General features: G+C 41.4%; 1 protein-coding gene across 2 annotated transcripts in view; it reads left to right on the forward strand.

The window, feature by feature from the left end:
* Positions 1–18,384, forward strand: part of LOC122114352 (myocardial zonula adherens protein) — a 74,694-nt gene that overhangs the window by 39,312 nt on the left and 16,998 nt on the right. Inside the window, exon 11 of one of the 2 annotated variants that reach the window (XM_042687456.1) lies at positions 13,379–13,462. In XM_042687456.1, the coding sequence (XP_042543390.1) occupies positions 13,379–13,462 (84 nt within the window). Of the gene's footprint in view, positions 1–2,051; positions 2,768–13,378; positions 13,463–18,384 lie in introns of those variants that run through there. The other variant, XM_042687457.1, reaches the window with a different exon arrangement.

The following is an 18,384-nucleotide window of genomic DNA, read 5'->3' on the forward strand; positions in this document are numbered from 1 at the left end:
GAAACTGCTTTTCCAGCTGCACACAAACCATTATTTCTTTAGCCTTCTTTGGCAGAAATCTCTCCCTTTCTATAATGTAGATGTTTAATAAGTGCTAAGACGCGAGGCATTGATTTCCCCATTTGTGCTTCTCATCTGAGCTGTACATTCACATCTCCTGGAAAGCTTTAGAAAAATGGCTGACCTTGGCACATGGAGGCAGACTGGGTACTGGGAGTGGGGTGGGGGGAATGTTGGGATTGTTTTTTTTTTTAATTCTGCAGGTGATTCCACTCTGCAGCCAGGATGGAGACCCAAGGCCCTGGACAGCAGCCTAGCTCTCTCCATGTGGGGTTTTGTGTTACTTGTGTAACAGCTAGGTTCCCTTGGATGCACCTGTGCCCTAGGTGGGAAACTGGTGTGAACTTAAAGAGTAGGAAGTGAAAAGCCTGAGGACTGGTCACTAGGGACTAGAGCACCGAAGGGAGAGAGCTGTCCAAAGTCTGAGATTGTCTGGTTCAGTCAGGGGATCTTCACTTCTTGCTAGCTTTGGCTCCTCAGCAGGGTCCCATGATAGCTCGCTCTTAATGCTGTACTACCCTGGTGGTAAGCTGAACACAGAAACTTCCCGGAGGTGATCCAGACACAACTAGTGGGAAGATGTCTCAGAGGGAAGATGAGAGGCTCTTGTGAAACAGAGAATAAAGACTTAAAGGGGCAACATCCAACCTACCTACTGTCCTTGGACATTAGGGACTCAATGTCAGGGATGAACACCAGCTATCCTAGATCCTTCCCTCCCTGTCCACACATGTATATCCCTGCCCTCCCCTTGGCATAGATTTTCCTCCTCTGTCTACAGAGAAGACCTGATACTTGGCCACATGACCTCTTTAGAAACAGGACAAAATGCCTGGTGATAAGAAAATATAGTATTCACAAGGACCATGTCTCAGGTGAAATTCCTAGGAAATGGTTTTGAAAGTATTTGCTCATCATCTTAGGTCTGTTTTTTTTTTTTTTTAAAGCCCTGATTGTTTGGGGGGAAACCAAGTAATTCTTCAGAGTCGAGGTTTTAAATTTCTGGGGATTGAAGCCCAGAGTGCTTGCTAGGCAAGCTGTATCTCAGTTCTTTTTGCATTTTTTTAAGGCAAGGTCTCGTGCTTTTACCCCAAGGCTGTCACCAGTATTCCTCCCTCCATCTCCTAAATAGCTAGGGTTGCACCATAACCAGCCTCCAAGTTCTTGGTTCTTTAGCCATTCAGCAACACAGGGCTTTCCTTCTCTCTACTTGAGATCCCAGTGCTATCTCCCCAGACCATGAGTCTATATGTACTCTTGCATATTGAAATCTTTATGGAAATACAGTGAAAGGTTTCTTAAAATAAATACCTATAAGCACAGACTTTAGAGTCATTCAGAACTTGGGCAAAGTTATTCATTTCTTGGTCTTCAAATGGAATGAATAAGTGTATTTACCCAAGAAGTCCTTTTACTACGAGTTAAATGAGATGATGTATATAAAACACTAAGCATGATGAGTAGAACATAGGAAATATCCAGTGAATGCAAACTGTTATTATTTACTGTGAAAGAATGGGTTCCCACTGTGTGTGTGTGTGTGTGTGTGTGTGTGTGTGTGTGTGTGTGTACCTAAGCTGGGGGAAAGTGAATTTATAGATTAAAAGGTTGATGTCTCTTTGGGAGTCCTGGGGACCAAATTACATTTTTGAGTACTTAACTCTTCCTTTCTGTGTTCTTTGCCGCCCTCTATCTTGGCACCCAGACTCTTGGTAGAATATTTATACACAAAGCAATTTTGTTTTAAATTAAATTCTCTCCATCCCAACAGTCGTCCATTTGAAATGGCTCAGCCATTTGCCCACACACAACTGATTCTGAAATGATCCTATGGTGTGTTGTCAACACACACAAGTGTGCCTCAGGCATAGGTCCTGTGTTTACAAAGTTCCAAGTATTTCCTGCTACTGGTAGTTAGCCCCACGGGGTGAGGGGAAGGACCCCTAACGCTGAGCCTTCAACCCTAATCCACTCCGTTGAACTGTCTCCAGATCATGTCGCACGAGCTCTTCTCCAGATTTAGCTTCCGGATCTTTGGAAGATGACAAAGTGGTAGCCTGCTCTGAGTGGAAATGGTTCCCATTACAGTTCATGGTGAGAAGAACACTTTTACACTCTCAGCGGGGAAGAAGTTGCTATTTTTCTGTGATCAGCCAAGGAACAAAACTGGAAGAATGTGCTATGTCTAAAGGGGGAAAAAATGTGATCATGTGGGGGACCCTCATTTGTGTAAACCTCCCCATACTGTCACCTCAATTTGTACAGCTACAGACCACAGAGCACAGACAACTCAGAGATCCAGAATCTTTTTAGAAACGTGGGTTCCTAGACATCCAAGACAGAACTGCATTAAATAAAAAGACTACTAAATATAATTCTGGAAGTGCCAAGAGACTGGCCTAAGAATGTGAAAAATGAACCCTTTCTTGTGGGAAGGCTGCCAAAGACACCTGCTGAGAAGATGGAAAGAGCTTGAAGAAAGTGTTCCTTACGAACCATGCCCCAGAGCACGGAGAAACAGCTGAATGCCTGTCTTTTTATTGTGCTTGTATATGAGAGGCGGCACTCCGGGTGTCCTTTCTGAACGGACATCAGCAGCACTAGTTACTTTCTCACTCATCTTGTTTGTTTAGGAAAGTTGTGGCTAGTTTCTGGTACGCTGCCTTCATGCAAATAAGTATGCCTTCTGAAGAGGGAAGGGCTGGGAAGGTGGCTCAGTGGTAGAGTGCTTGCCTTGTATGCATGTGGCCCTGGGTTCAACTCCTCAGCACCACATAAATAGAAAAAGCCAGAAGTGGCGCTGTCGCTCAAGTGGTAGAGTGCTAGGCCTTGAGCTGAAGAGATGAGGGACAGCGCCCAGGCCCAGAGTTCAGGCCCCACGACCGACCAAAAGAAAAAAGAGGGACATCTATTCAGCTAAAATAAATCCAAGTGGAGTGTGTGTGGTGCATGCTTTAGTCTTTCAGGTGTGGCTGAGAATGTGTTGATAGGTAGCAGCAGACACAGTCTTAGTTAAGGGTGGTGTTGCTTACAGAAGCTGGTAGACTGGGCTGATGGAGTCAGTTCATGCAGAGGCCGGCTGTCCTGACATTGGTTTGCTTTCCATTCCCTTCACTTGTCCATGGCATAGAGGGTATGTAGATGCCATATCTGCTTTGTCAAGCCTGTTGTCTTTCCTTGTGATGCTTCTGCCCTGCTTAAGAAGCACGTGGAATGGAGAGGAAGCCAATAATGTTCTCCATTCGCAGTCCCTTGTCACTATTGTTGATGCAGATCCCACATGTGCTGATGGGTTTTGGAGAAGGCTGGAGATGAACCCAGGCACCATTCATCTAGCTGTTACCCTCGCATGGTGACCTCCACTGTTTTAGGATTCCTTTTACTGCTCTGACGGATTCCTGTCTTTGGTGGGAAAAGTCAGGGGCGTTTGTTCTAGTAGAGCAGATTCATGATTCAGTTCCAAAAAGTAGAATCGTTTGATTGAGGGGATGTAGTGACCTGCAGACAAAGTGGGTAACTGTGTTGACTCTCCCAGGGTGATGTGCTTTCTTCTGCTGGAGAGTTTCTTCACTCTTCTGAGTTCCAGACAGTCCCTGGAGGCCAATGGGACCTATCATATGGACCATGTAGTTGAAGAGGTGCATACAGGTCTTAGGTCTGGTGCCTCCTACACACTGTTCTAGCAGAACAGTGATATGGTTCAGCTTGACTTACTGCCTGTCAACCCTGGGTTATGTGCTCAAATCCTGCCCCACCACTCCATCTCATTTTTCCTTACCTGCCCTTGACTGAGTGCTTAGCTTTGAGTCCTTTTATTCCTTTGGTGGCACTGGGGTTTGAACACAGGGCTTCATGCTTGCTAGGCAGGCGCTCTACTGATCGAGCTGTACTTCTGGTCTTTTTATTGTGCAGATAGGGTCTCAAGCTTTTGCCCATGCTTGCCTCAGATCTCAATCCTCTCATCTATTCCTCCCACTTAGCCTTGACTCTAAGTTTGCATCTTGTCTCATGGTCACCCCATACCCTACCTAAAGGATCCAGTTCTCAAAAGCTGGAGGCAGAATCTACTTATAATAAACAAAAAATGTTATGGTTTCTTTCAAACTCTATTAACCTGGTGTGAATGACTTGTTGATTTTAAATCCTTAATGCTTCGTCCAGAACGCTGAGATTTTAGAAGATACCTGAAACAGTGCAATTGTGCCTGTCTTTTTTCCCCCTCTATGTATGTGTTCTAGAGAGAACTATTACAGGTGCATTTGAGGACAAGTCTTGATTAATGTATTCATGGTACCAATTGTCCCTTCCAAGAACAAGCTCTTTCTTGGTCAATGTCAGTGGACTTATATTCTCTATATTGAAATGGTTTCTGATTGACTTTGAATAGTTCCTCAGAGGCTTGGGCACCCAGTTCTGTTCCAGGAAATTATCTGAGCTGTTTGGCCTCATTGTCCAAGGCTCTAGCAGGTGTCTCTCAAGGTACTGCACAAGGATGAACTTCCTATTCCCACATTAACCTCAGTGAATGGTATTATTTGTTCGATTTTTTTTAAACGCAGGAAATGGAGACTTAGAGTCTTAAAAAAGAAGTAGCCAGTAGCCTCTCATCAAATAATGGTAGTTCTCGGGTCCATGCCAAGATCTTTGACTCCAAAGGTTGCCTGTATTCTTGTCTTCTCATTTTTTTTAAATTGGAAAAATATTAAAACACAGTATTACAGGGAATAAGGAAAATAACCCCCCTGTGCCTCTTGTAGGATTAACACATGTTAACATTTTGGCATAGTTGTTTCTGATTGCTTTTTAAATAAAGAAAACAGTTCTGGTAAAGAAGTATTTCGTTTTATAGATTTGTTCTTTCCTCTTCCTTCTACCCAGTCTTTACTACAGTGGTAATTCAGTCCTAGACCCTAATAGGCCTTGTTTCTGAGCCTTGACTACAGATACATATCTATTATAAATATATAGCTTAATTGTATCCATTTAAATTTGTAACATAGAAAACAAATGGCATTATATATATATATGTATATATATATATATAAGCTTACTTTCATACCTTATCTTTTTGTAATGTTATTTCATACAGACCTAAAGTCTTCGTTTCACTGTCTAATATACTTTTGTGTGTATGTTGGTTCTGGGGCTTGAAATCAAGACCTGGGTGCTGCCCCTTGGCTTTTGTGTTTGAGGCTACTGTTCTACCACTTGAGCCATAGCCCTACTAATGTTTTTTTTTTCCTGCCTAGGCTGGCTTTGAACCACAATCCTCAGATCTCAGCTCTTGAATAGTTAGGTTTACAGGCACAAGCCATCAGTAATCACCTTATCTAATATACTTTTATTTAAATATATTAACATTTATCCTGTGTAGGCATTTAGTTTTGGTTCCAATGTTTTATTCCTCTATAAACAATGGCAAGCATATCAACATGATTCTCTTAGAAAGAAGGAGGAATGGCTAGGGTGCAGAGTTAATGCATTTTCGAATTTACCAGGTTCTTCCCAACTGTTTTGCAAAGTGGCTGACAGGGCAGATAGTTCCAAATGCTCACATCACCTGGCACTGTGTACACTATAATTTGGGCAGTTATGAAATAGCACTTCATTGTTTGAGCTGTAAATTGTGGAATTACTACTCATTACAAATTACAAGGTTGAGTGACTTCAGAAGCTCATAGGCCATGCAGGCTTCCTCTCTTACAAATGAGTGTTCATATCCTCCATCTGTTTTGATTTTAGATTGCTTACAATTCCTATTGGTTTGGATAAACTCTACATAATTATTGACATATATTCATAATATAATCTACATATTACTGATAAAGAATATTTGTGTGACATTATCATCTAGTTGCTAGGGTTTGTTTCTGGTATGTCTTGTATCATGACAATTTTTATTTAGGTAGAATTGACGTGTTATATGCTTTGTATATCAGAGATACTTTCTCTAAGAGTCTTGCAGGTTTGTGTGTGACCTTTATTTCTTTGCCCTCCATTCTTTCCTGAGTCCGCTTTTCCCCATGGCACCATCTTCTGATGAGCCACATACTTCACGTGTCTCTTTTGCCTGTTTATTTTGTTTGTGACTCTTTTCCTAAGGTAGAATGGAAGCTCTATGAGGGCAGAGACTGGTCTGTTTTGTTTATGACTGTACGCCTAATGTCTGGAATGGCCACTGGCAAAAAGTAGGTTCTCAATAAATACTTTGTAGACAAATAAAGAATAATTCATGTGGAATTAATTTTTTTGTTTATATGGTGTGGATAGTACTGCCTTTGTTTGGCTTATAGAAAGTTGTTTTCATTTTTTTTTCTTTCCAACCACATCGCTCACTGATTTGTTTCATGTTACCTCTTGCCATTGTGAAAATCTGTGACATCTTGATCTCTTTCAATATTCTCACCTTCTCGTCCTTCTGCTGACATCTATAGGAAAACCCAGTTCTCAGGTTTAGGAGTGAGCATGGGGAGAAGGTCCAGCTTAGAAGAAACTCTTTTCTGATAGGACAGCCAGTAACATTCACAAAGTACCTTCGAAAACTCAATATAAAATGAGGTGTGAGTGCCTGCCTTCATATTTCTGGCTAACTTTTAAACTCATCGGAGCTTGAGCCAGAATGTGATAAGTGAGGCGCCCTCGTAGCTTTGCCAGCTGAAGACATTGAAACTGGACAGCATTAGCATTTATAAGCTCTAAGTAGATGAGATCATGGGTTTTGCACCCTTTCCTGGCTCCTGATTAGGCTTTGGATGATGGGCAAATTACAGACCCTCTTCAAGATCCCCATTCCTTATCATTAAAATGAGAATGATCCCAAATTACACCTCCTCCAGAGGTGCTCATGGCAATCATGCCTGACCAGGTAGATGTCAAGTGCCTAGTAGCACAGTGCCTATAAATACAAAACAATTCCAGTGTGGGTGGAGTGTTTAGTGTCTGGGTCTTGCAAGATGGGCTGGGTTTTTCTAGGCAAGGATTAGATGGGTGGAAAAGATCACACTGGATAAGACAATAGAAAAAATAGAAACAAAACACAGAGACTGAAAAGTATAGGGTGAGTGCAGGGAGCACTAATCTAGTTTGACTGGATTGTGGGAAGAAGTTTAAATGGAGAGGCTGGAGGATGTAGGTGGAGACTCACTAAGGTGGGTGGTCTCTATTTTTCAATGGCTTCCGATTGTCTTATTAGATTAGAGCCCCAACGTGAGGTCTGTGGCAGGCAGTGCTGGGTGAGTAGAGGGGAGAGGGCAGGTAAGGGCAGCTGGGAGGAGAGCCTGGCAGGTGTTGGGTAGGGCTCATATTTCAGGGCACTTGAACTTCAGGAACATTTTGGAAATATCTTTATCTCCTGGCTTTCCCTTTCTTTTTCCAGTGTGAATGCATCCTTATGACATTGTTCTGAACCAGTTCCCTCTCTGAGCTATTGAAAACACAGAAACAAACAAATTGTTTCCCTACTTCTCCATTCTATGTGAGGTCTCCTCTTAAGGTCCAAGGCGAGTCACAAGAACCAAGGCTCCCACAGATCTTTGTAAGATAAGACCATCCCAGCCTAGCTCTTTCCTGGGGGAAAGGGGCAGCATGGCAGTGCTAGGTGGTTGTTTCTAGGAGAAGGGAGGCAGGCAACTCTCAACATCAGGATAGTATGAAAGAAAGCGTCCGGCCTTGAGCATCTGAGAGACTTGGGTTGAGATCTGTCCTACCAGCCACTAGATGGTGGTTGAGGGGATAAAAGGAAGATGAACACCTTGAAACTGTGTGGGTTCCTCAGCAACCACTTAGGGTGGTCATGAGCATCATGAGCTAATGCAGCCACGGCCTGGTACCCAGCAAGCCCTCTTCCTTCCTTCTCTTCCAGTGGCTACCCTCAGACCTGGAAGCCAGTATTCATCCTTCCCTGACATTTTTATAGCCAAGTCACAGGAACCCTGGAGAATGAGTGCAGTTCCTCTCTGAGAAGTTAGGTTGTCGTTAATATAAAGATAGAAATCAAACCAAATTAGATTATTTTACCTCGGAAGGCAGTTTTAACGGATCCTTTTGAATAGTGTGGTCCTATTATTATATATTACTTCAAACTTAATAGGAAAAAATTGATTAAAATATGAGGCCCACTCATATCCAAGCCTGGCTGAATGCCACAAGACACATTAATTGAAAATGAATTTTCACAAACCCAATCGAGGATCATGAAGATGAAAAATGTACCTTTTCTACTGCCCCTCCGTTCCTTCATTGATTTTTCATTTTTCCCACTCAGGGCTTCATTTAGCAATTTTTCAGTTTCGTTTTTCATTTCTTTCATGCCCACCCCCACCAATGAGATAATGCACCTTCTCCCTCAGCCTTATTAAGTTGCCCTTCCATGCTACATTAGTGCAGGCTGCAGTTGGATCTTGTCATATTTCTCGATACATTCTTTTTTTTTCTTTTAAGAAAGAGGCTGAGGTTGATTATTTAAAATCTTACATTTTTATGGTGGCTTTATTCAGGGAGAATAAAGTAACTATGAATTTATAGTGTTATGAGACTTCCAAAACAGAATTAAGAGAAGCTGCAGTAGAAAATAAAAATGGTTTTCAAAAGAAGAGTGCAAAATAATTGTTCTTCTTTCATGGTATGATCTATGGGCTCACACTTGTTTCCTGTCTTGTTGAGGGAAATGGAGATAGCTGGGAAACTAGGCCCTGTCAGAACAAAAGGAAGCAAAGGTAGAAGGATGAGGGTTAGAGTATAAGCCTGTGCGACTTCTAGAAGTCTTGTTCCGTCCCTGCCCAGTCATTGTTTTCGAGTCACTGAAAACAATAATACAGAATCTTATAGCTATTTCCTTGTGAAATTCTTAAACTTTCAAATATATAACAACATAAATTTCCCCTGAGAAAGCTATAAGAGCTCATAATAAAGTATCATGTTGCTTAATTTTGACCCAGAATTCATAACCGGGATAATCTCATATTGTTTAAGAACACAGAAGATAGTTATTCACCTTCGAGAAATGTTTCAATGGGAAAGTGAATTGTTTCTTCATAAATTCAGCTTAAAGTAGGAAGTCTTGGTAAATGAGGGTCCACTGGAAGGAAGGAATGATGGGAAGGGTTTTAGTGGCCACATTGGGGAGCTTTAATTTCTTCATTAATGTATGAGCACGTTTTGTGACATATGGTCACACATACACAACACATCCTGCACACCTGATCTGCAATATATGCTCTTGTGGACCTTTATAGGCTATTCCCAAAGTTAAAAATGAATGAAAATAAGACCAATTAAAATGAATGAAAATAAGGCCAATTACAAAGAAAAGCCATGATGCCATAAGCTTAACCTGGCTTAAAAATTAATTTTATTTCCATTCCAAGGTTTTAAATAGCTTGATTAAATGTCACTTTTGTTTTTTTTTAATCTTTGTTTTAAAATTTTTGATTGTCTTTTATTTTTCTTTCCTTTTTTGGGGGGCAGTAGCAATAGGGTTTCAACTTAGGTTCTTACTAGACATGTACTCTTACCACACCTCAAGCTCTAATTTTGCTGGCTAGTTTTTGTTGTTGTTATTGTTGGTTGTGAGGCTTGGACTATGGGTCTGGGTGCTGTCCCTGAGATCTTCAGCTCAAGGCTAGCACTCTACCTCTTGAGCCACAGCACCACTTCTGGTTTTCTAGTGGTTTATTGGAGCTAAGAGTCTTACAGACTTTCCTCCCTGGGCTGGCCCTGAACCATGATCCTTACATCTCAACCTCCTAAGTAGCTAGGATTACAGGTGTGAGCCACCAGCTTCCGGCTGCTGACTAGTTTTTTAGCTAGCATTTCATTACTTGTCAGGGTACATGTGTAGGTACAATCTGTCTGTGTCAAGCTTCCCACTGTACCTAACATGACAGGTATATACTACTGTTCCCAGTATCCCATTGAGAAGGGATCTCAAGACCCATTTTCTGCCCTGGCTATCCTCAAACCCTGATCTTCCCAAGAAGTAGGATCATAGACATGAGCCATCAGCACCCAGCTTTTATGGTTTTAAAGAGTTTTTTTTTTTTTTTTTTACTCAGCACATGTGCACTCTGATTGTATAATGAAGCTGATGTACCCTTGCATACTTCTGCTTCAGTGGGTTTCTTATTTGATAAAGCACTTTCCATTTCTGTTTTAATTTCTTAGCTGGTAAAAGAAAGCCCAATAATAACCTGTGTCAATTGCTGTCTTCTATTTAATGCTTATTTGCTGTTGTATTTCTTCCTTAATTTCTCTTCATAGTCCCTGAGTTCACTATTGAGTTACGTTTCCTGAGTCTTGCACAATTTGGTACTGGTCACATGATCCCACTGTATACAGTTGTCATTTTCTGACATCTGACTTGAAATGGCCTGAGTCCTACTATATATTACTAATGTGAGGGGGTAGAGAGGCGAGGAACCTAGAAGCAGAGAAGTCTCATAACTTTCCAGGGCACTCTGGAACCCTAAGTTTTTGTGCAATATCGTTTTGGTCGGGTTGACAGAAGCTCCACAATCTGCTTATAGAAATGTGCTGGTTGATAAGGTGATTTCTCCTCATCAGAGAGAGAATCACTTATCAATTACATAATATAATTGGTACCCTAAACAGATATGTAAGATATCTTGCATAAAGGAAAGTGGCAAACCACACCGGTAATCTTGGCTACTAAGGAAGCCCAGTATGAAGATCATGAACAGCATGGATTGTATGAAGATCATGCTTTGAACCCAGGTCAGGTTCATGAGACTCTTATCTCCATTTAACCAGACAGAAATGGGGGTGTGTCAGGGCACCAACCTTGAGCAGAAAAAGCTAAAGGACAGTGCCCAGGCTCTGAGTTCAAGACCCAGAACTAACATATATACAGGGAAGGAAGGAAGGAACGAAGGAAGGAAGGAAGGAAGGAAGGAAGGAAGGAAGGAAGGAAGGAGAGAGAGAAAGAAAAAGCAAAGAGGGAGGTGGAGATAAGGAGAGAGGGAAAAGAGAAAGGGGAAGAAAGGAGGAGAGGGAAGGAGGGGTAGACAAATGCAGAGAGGAAGGGGGGAGAATGCAGTCATAAAATTCAATGCATATCCTACAAAATTAAGGAAAGGGGTAAGAGTGGGAGGGGTGAGGGAGAATGATGAAAGTGACATTGATCAAGATGAGTTGTGTTGGGCTGGGAAGGTGGCTCAGTGGTAGAGCGCTTGCCTTGCATGCCTGAGGCCCTGGGTTGGATTCCTCAGCACCACATAAGCAAAAAAAAAAAAAAAAAAAAAAAAGATGAGTTGTGTTCATAAACTGCTTTGTCGAATGGCAACTCCTTTGTACAACTACTTAAAGATAAAAAAGAAGAAAAAGAAAGGAAGAACTCATGTTGAGAGATGCACAGTGACGTATACAGGAAACATATACAGATTGTCTAGGTTTGCTTTAAAAAGTTACATAAAGGAAAGAAAGAAAAGAAGAAATGGGGGTAAAGCAAAGATGAGCGAATTTTGCTATTTGTTGAACCCGGGGAACAAGTTCAGTAGGCTTTGCTTATTCTCTCGGATCTGTATGCACTTGGCATTTTCTTCATGAAGTATTTTGAATTCCATGCAGTATCAAGAAAATCAAATCATCAAAAATAGAATATAGAAGACTAGAAGAAACACACTTACGTGTCTAATGTTGATAATAATGAAAGAAATTGCTGATTAAAAACAGCAAGGTGTGACCCTTTTGTACCTATTAAATGTACCCCAAACTAGCGGCTGGAGGAGGCAGTACAGCAGGACCTGTGCTGCAGGTGGTACTGTGAATTAGAACGACCCTCTAGGCACTTTAGCAATAAATATTAAGAGCCATAAAGCTGTTCAGACCCTTTGACCCACTAATCCCACTCCTGGGACTTTATCCTAAGGATATAACTCAAACTTCAGAAAAAAAGCCATATATATAAAGATGTTCTTGCTCCCATTATTTATAATAGAGAGAAAATGGAAATAACCTTAATGCCTAGCACTAAAGGAACAGGCAATAAATTATGGAATATCAATTTGATGGAGTATATTACATGAATGCTAAAAAAAATACAAATACATTACGCAATGGAAAAGTGTTTACAATAAAACCTCAAGGGACAGAAACACCAAAGTTTACCACAGTGAACGTAAAAGCTAGAAGAGAAGTTGGATAAATGAAATAGTTGTGGGGTTGAAGTAAGATTATGGAGCAAAAAGAAAATAGTGTATAAATTTCCTTTGATTTTATAGGAATCGTTTTCAAAACTTATCTTCATCATGCTGTTTTTATTCCTTCCTACTATAACAAATATTGTTTAAAACTTGAATTTTAAAAATTTTAAGTGAGAAAGGTATTTAAATATGGGCACCGAAAATCACTAAGAGCTTCAGAAGGATATGAGAGGTGATATTTAATCAAATAACATTTCCAATAGTGCTTGCTACTTCTGAAGGATTCAGCGTAGATTTTAGAATCAAGGGAATCAAGAAGTGTGGTTTAAGAACATGGCTTTTAGGCAAGAGAGTTTGCTGCCATTGTCCCTAAGATCCACATGATGGCTCACACCTGTAATCCTAGCTATTCAGGAGGCTGAAATCCGAGGATCACAGTTCAAGGCCAAGGGAGACAGAAAACCCACGAGTCCATCTCCAATTGAGGTGTGGCTCAAACAAGCCAAGAAGTATGAGTTCCTATCTTCCTCACCCCATACACGCTCCTCCCGTTTTAGGTCAGAATTAACTGCAAAGTTCTGACATTCTAGACTTGACATTTTGTGTCCTTATTAGCTGTAGAAGTTAGATTCAATCAACTTTCAACTTTTTTTTTTTTTGGTGGTATTGGGTTGCTTGGCTAGCACTCTACCACTTGAGCCATGAATCCAGCCTGGCTTTTTGCCAGTTCATTGGAAATAGAGTCTCATGGACATTTCTGTTGTCCAAAGTAGTTTTAGGACCTCCATCCTCCAGATCTCAGCCTCCTGAGTATCTTGGGATTACAGCATGAGCCAGTGGTGTCCAGCTTTTATGGACATTTCTTACACGTTGATGAGACATTATTAAGAGTGGTGCAATACAACCAATGGAGAGATGTTGCACTAGACAAACCCAGTGGATACAATTCTGAAGTGCCTGTCTGAGATGCCCTGGCTCCCCCGGTCATAGATTGTCTTGTTTAAAGAGTATTTCACGTCTGCTAGGAAATATTTCCAGGAAATACACTGTGTATAGCTTCTGTCCAAATGCTATCCAAATGGCTCTCTCCCAGGTGATTGACTTGTACTTGTACACTTCCACAAATTTGATTTAACCATTTTCCATTTGTTTCTTTCTAGATTGAATCATTAAAGAAAAAGGTACAACAGAAACAGCTCTTAATACTGCAGCTTTTGGAGAAGATATCTTTCTTAGAAGGAGAGGTAAGAAGTTGGCATCTTCCCTACCATTAAATTATATTTTGCTGATCCTGCTGCCCATATTTAATTAAAAATATGGTTATTTCCTGGCCTTATAAAATTGATAGAAGGTTAACTGCCAGCTCTGCAAATGAGGTACTGACAGCTCCCTTCCCTTTCCCATCTCAATCTCCACACTCCAGCTTGCTTTTCATCCCTGCTTTTTGGCTCTTATTTGTCTGAATCAAGAATTGCTCAATAAGTCTGACAAGCTGTTTATTAATATTGATAGTTCCCCACATTTGTACAGGGCTTTCTAATTCATGGAGCACTTCCACATACATGCCTCCCATGCCTTTTTAGTCATTCAGAGAAAGTCAAGACACAAGCTGGGTGCTGTGGCTCCTGCCTGTAAACCTCCTGCTATTCGGGAGGCTGAGAACTGAGGATCAAAGTTCAAAGCCAGTCCAGGCAGAAAAGGCTGTGGGACTCCATCTCCAGTTAACCTGTAAAATGCCAGACTGGAGTCAGGGCTTGAGTGGCAAAGCACTAACTGTGAGCAAGTAAACCATGCAAGTGTGAGGCCCTGAGTAGAGAAGGCAGGTAATCTTGTTCAGGGTCACCCAGATGAATAAATGCCAGGGTCAGGCCCCCAAAATATGATTCTCATCTAACACTCTTCTTCTGATATAGAGTATGAACATGTTTCAGAGATGACTTAATTCCACCTGAAACTTTTTAAGGTTCTTAGTATTCTTGCCTCTGGCTTTTTGAAAGTCACTGGAGATTTTGTGTCAGTTCCAGGGAAGGAAATGATGGCACTGGAAGAATCAGAGGAGGTCAGATGTTATTAAAAGCAGAACCACAATCTATTTGCTCCAAAGGCTCTTTATTAAGAACTTGGCATTGAGCCTTTTCCTTTACAGATTCCATGAAAAGGCTGGTTTGCCAACAGCTGTCCTTGTCAGGGCTCCTCATTATCAACCCCTCCCCAGGGTGACAGCCTGGCAGAACACGATGAAGCCAGAAGCAAAGGTAGTGACATTTCTTAAGTATGGAATGTGTGCAGGACGTTGCTGGTGACTTTCCATATATGCTCTGTATGATATAAACCTGACAAATAGTGTCAGACTTATCCAAGTGTGGATGCTGGATCTGCTGTGTGCTTAGCGGGGCAACACGGATGAACTTTTTTAGGATTACATAGTCGGAATCAAACTGCATGGATATGCAAGTAGGTGACAGCGGGGTGACAATGCTGGCTCTTACTGAGCACCCAAGTTTTAATGTACAACTATTGTTCTTTCTTTATTACAAAGGATGCCCTCTGAATTAGATTGTATTATTAGATGTGATGATTGTTCCCCTATTTTAAAGACAGGAGAACTGGGTGGTTTGAATTGCCTGGGTAGAGGCAGAGGAATCTCCAGGAATGGAGATTGCCCAGAGATGATAGCAAGGTTGGCTGATAGAATCTACTATGTAAAAAGCAAGACTGTGATTCCAGCTTTCCTGGAGCACTTAAACATGGATTACAAAACTAATTGATTCATTTCCCTTGAACTATTTCAATCCCAAACACTTTTAATATGGCTGATGGTCTCTGATCACTTTCACACATCCACTTTCAACAGCAGAGAAAAAAAACATATAAAATGAAGTTGCATAATGACAAGGTTCAGTAATAAATACTTAGATTGAATACTATTCTGACACACTATGATGAACTTAATTCATTTCTTCATTGTGTCTCTTTGTTTTATTTTATCTTATTTTATATTTAAGATTTTCTTATGGCTAACATCACTTTGACACTTTGCAGGAAGTGCAGTCATTTTTTTTAAGTGAGGGGAGAGGGCAGGACTGGGTTTTGAACTCAAGACCTCACACTTCCTAGGCAAACTCTCTCTCACTGGAGGCATGCTTCCAGCTCCGTTTGCTTGGGGTTCTTTTTTTAATTTTTTTTAGAGAGGGTTTTACTTCTGCTGGGCCCAGGCCTGGACCTCATCAATCTGCCTACTTTAGTATTTTAGGCTTCCTCTTGTAGCTGTGATGACAGGGGTATACCACCATGCCCAATTTCTTTTCATTGCGATGGGGTCTCATGGGCTTTTCTGCCCGGGCCAGCCTGGAACTGAGAACCTCATATTCTCAGCCTCCCAAGTAGCTAGGATGACAAGTGTGAGCCACCGAGCCACATCTAGTACCAGTACTTCTTAATGCCATGACTTTCTTTTCTGCTTTAAACCACAATGATGCCACTGATGATGTTTCAGTTGTCTTGGATCATTCTGATAACCACCCATCTCCCATCTGATAAATGAACTGTAACTACCATTTATTAAGAATTTAATTGCAGACAGGCTCTAGAGCTGGTTTGCCTGAGCACAGATCTCAGTTCTCTACTTAACTAATGATGTGATCTTGGGCCATTTACTTCTCTGTTCTGTGCCTTGGCTGGCCCAGGTAAATGGGGTCTCTGTAAAATGGTACCATCTCCATACAGTAGTGGAGAGGTGGCTTAAGTCTTTTGTAGTGCTTGGCCCACAGTAAAGGTCATATGCAATTACTGTTTCTTCAATCACCTGGGCCTCAGGGATCCCTTTGTGTCATCAGTGTATCTTTCAGATTTATAGTCATGTCCTATCATGAGCCATTCTTTCACGTCTTGTGAAAGTGTAGGAGACCATCATCCATCTGAACTGTGTGAGCATTTGGTGAAGACAGTTTCACATGTGGGCAAACACAAGGTTATGACAGCATTATAAGCAGGCTGTCGGACCCAGAGCCCTTCACCTGCAGCTACCTGGGAGGCCAAGGGGGTTCATCTTGGGAGGGTGAGGCTGGATATCAATCTCTGATCTTTTTGTTTTGGCGGTCCTGAGGTTTTTAACCCAGGGCCTGCAGTTGCTAGGCAGATACTTGAACCACACCTATAGTACTTCTTTTAGTTATTTTCCAGATAAGGCCTTATACTTTTTTTGTTGTTGTTGTTTCCATGTAGATGTCCAGCTCACTGGATATGAATCTCAAAGGCTGCTGTAAGACTTGTTTTTTTCCCTACTTGGTCCCAATTATTTGTAGAACTCATAGGCATTTGGGATCCATATCACATACTGTAATTTGGATGTATATAGAAGCTCATTTGCCTATATGGTATCATTTCTCCTATTCTTTTGGAGCCGCATCATATTTGATCTTCTTGGTAACAATGCTGATGATTTCAAAGAAGCAACCATTATTTATCATCACAGCTTGAAAGAGAAGAGCTTCAGCTCTTACAATGCCCTCATTTAGTCCAGTCTTACCTGTTTCCAGGGACAGCTTTGCTCTTCTCCCACACAGGCCGTGGATCTCAGGACTGCACTGGCTATGTTCAGTGATACCACATTGGTGGTTTGAAATCAGCTGTGAAGGGAATTATATTCATGACTAATTGGGGCTTTTTTCTTTAGAGATCTGGCATTAAACATATACAGGCATATTATAAATATTACTCCAGAGTTTTATCTAAGGTGCTGGGTTTAGATCCTGACAACTCTAATTACAAACTGAGCCTACTATAGGCATGTGACTTTTACCTCTCTGGGTCTCAGTTACAGCATTTGTGGAATGGGGATAATCATACCACTTGGTAGGATTTTGAAAAGATTAAATGAAACAATGTACGTGCCTCACACACTGTCAAACAGTCACCATACTGAAGACTTAGGCAGTTACCCACATGGGGCCATTATCTGTATATGACCTTCTAGAGAGTTTTAACTTACAACTTGGGCTCAGTTACTTCACCTTTAATGAGCTAGGTGATGATGGCTTATGCTGTAATCCTAGCTACTCAGGAGGCTGAGAGCTAAGGATCATGGTTCAAAGCCAGCCTAGGCAGGAAAGTCCATGGCATTCTTATCTCCAATTAACCACCAGAAAACCAGAAGTGGCACTGTGGTAGTGGTAGAGTGCTTGCCTTGAGCTGAAGAACTCAGGGACAACACCGAAGCCCACAGTTCAAACCCCACAACTGACAAAAAAAAAAAAAAAAAGCAGATAGGAGTCAGGGAGTCAGAGAAGTCTAAAATAATCTCTGAGATTGTTTTTATTTTTAATGTTTGAAAACTTGGTTGGCTTTTAAAAATATGTATCAGGGGCTAGATGCATAGCTCACATGATAGAACATCTGCCCAGCAAGTTCAGTCCCAGGACCTTAAAAAAAAATCACATCAGGACACTGGACAAGCTGCCCGAGAGAACACTCAATACTTGATCCCGTGCTGGGCCTCAATGGATGACAGCTATAATCCTAGCTTAGAATCTTTAGATCATGAGCTGATGGCAAGTCTGGGCAGAAAGATACACCAGTCTTCAACTGGACACAGTGGTTCACACCTGTAATCATAGATACTTGGTAGCTTACCACAGGTGGATCATGTCCAGAATAGCTGGGCAGGAAGCAAGGTCTTATCTTAAAAATAATGAGCAAGCTGGGCACCAGTGGCTCATGCCTATTAATACTAGCTACTCCTAGCTACTCAGGAGGCTGAGATTTGAGGATCATGGTCCAAAGCCAGCCCAGGCAGGAAAGTTCATGAGTCTCTTATCTCCAATTAACCACCAGAAAATCGGAAGTGTCGCTATGGCTCAAGTGGTAGAGTGCTCGCCTTGAGCTGAAAAGCTGAGGGACAGCCCAGGCCTAGAGTTCAAGCCCTACAACTGACAAGAAAAGAGCTAAAATCAAGACCAGAAGTGTGGTTCAGCAGTAAGAATACCTGTTTAATAAGAGTGCAAGGCCCTGAGTTCAATCGCCATTACTACCAATGAAGAAAGAAGGAAAGGCTGAGTCTAGATTATAGATGACAACTGAGAAGTTCTTTTAGAGAATGTGGATTATTGTGTTCCTTGGATTTATAATTTGCCTTTTTCCTATATTTAAAGTCATTAGAATTTGCATA

This window comes from Dipodomys spectabilis, unplaced genomic scaffold, assembly GCF_019054845.1.
Source record: "Dipodomys spectabilis isolate Male_0828 unplaced genomic scaffold, ASM1905484v1 ptg000108l, whole genome shotgun sequence".
In the NCBI taxonomy this organism is placed as follows: Eukaryota; Metazoa; Chordata; class Mammalia; order Rodentia; family Heteromyidae; genus Dipodomys; species Dipodomys spectabilis.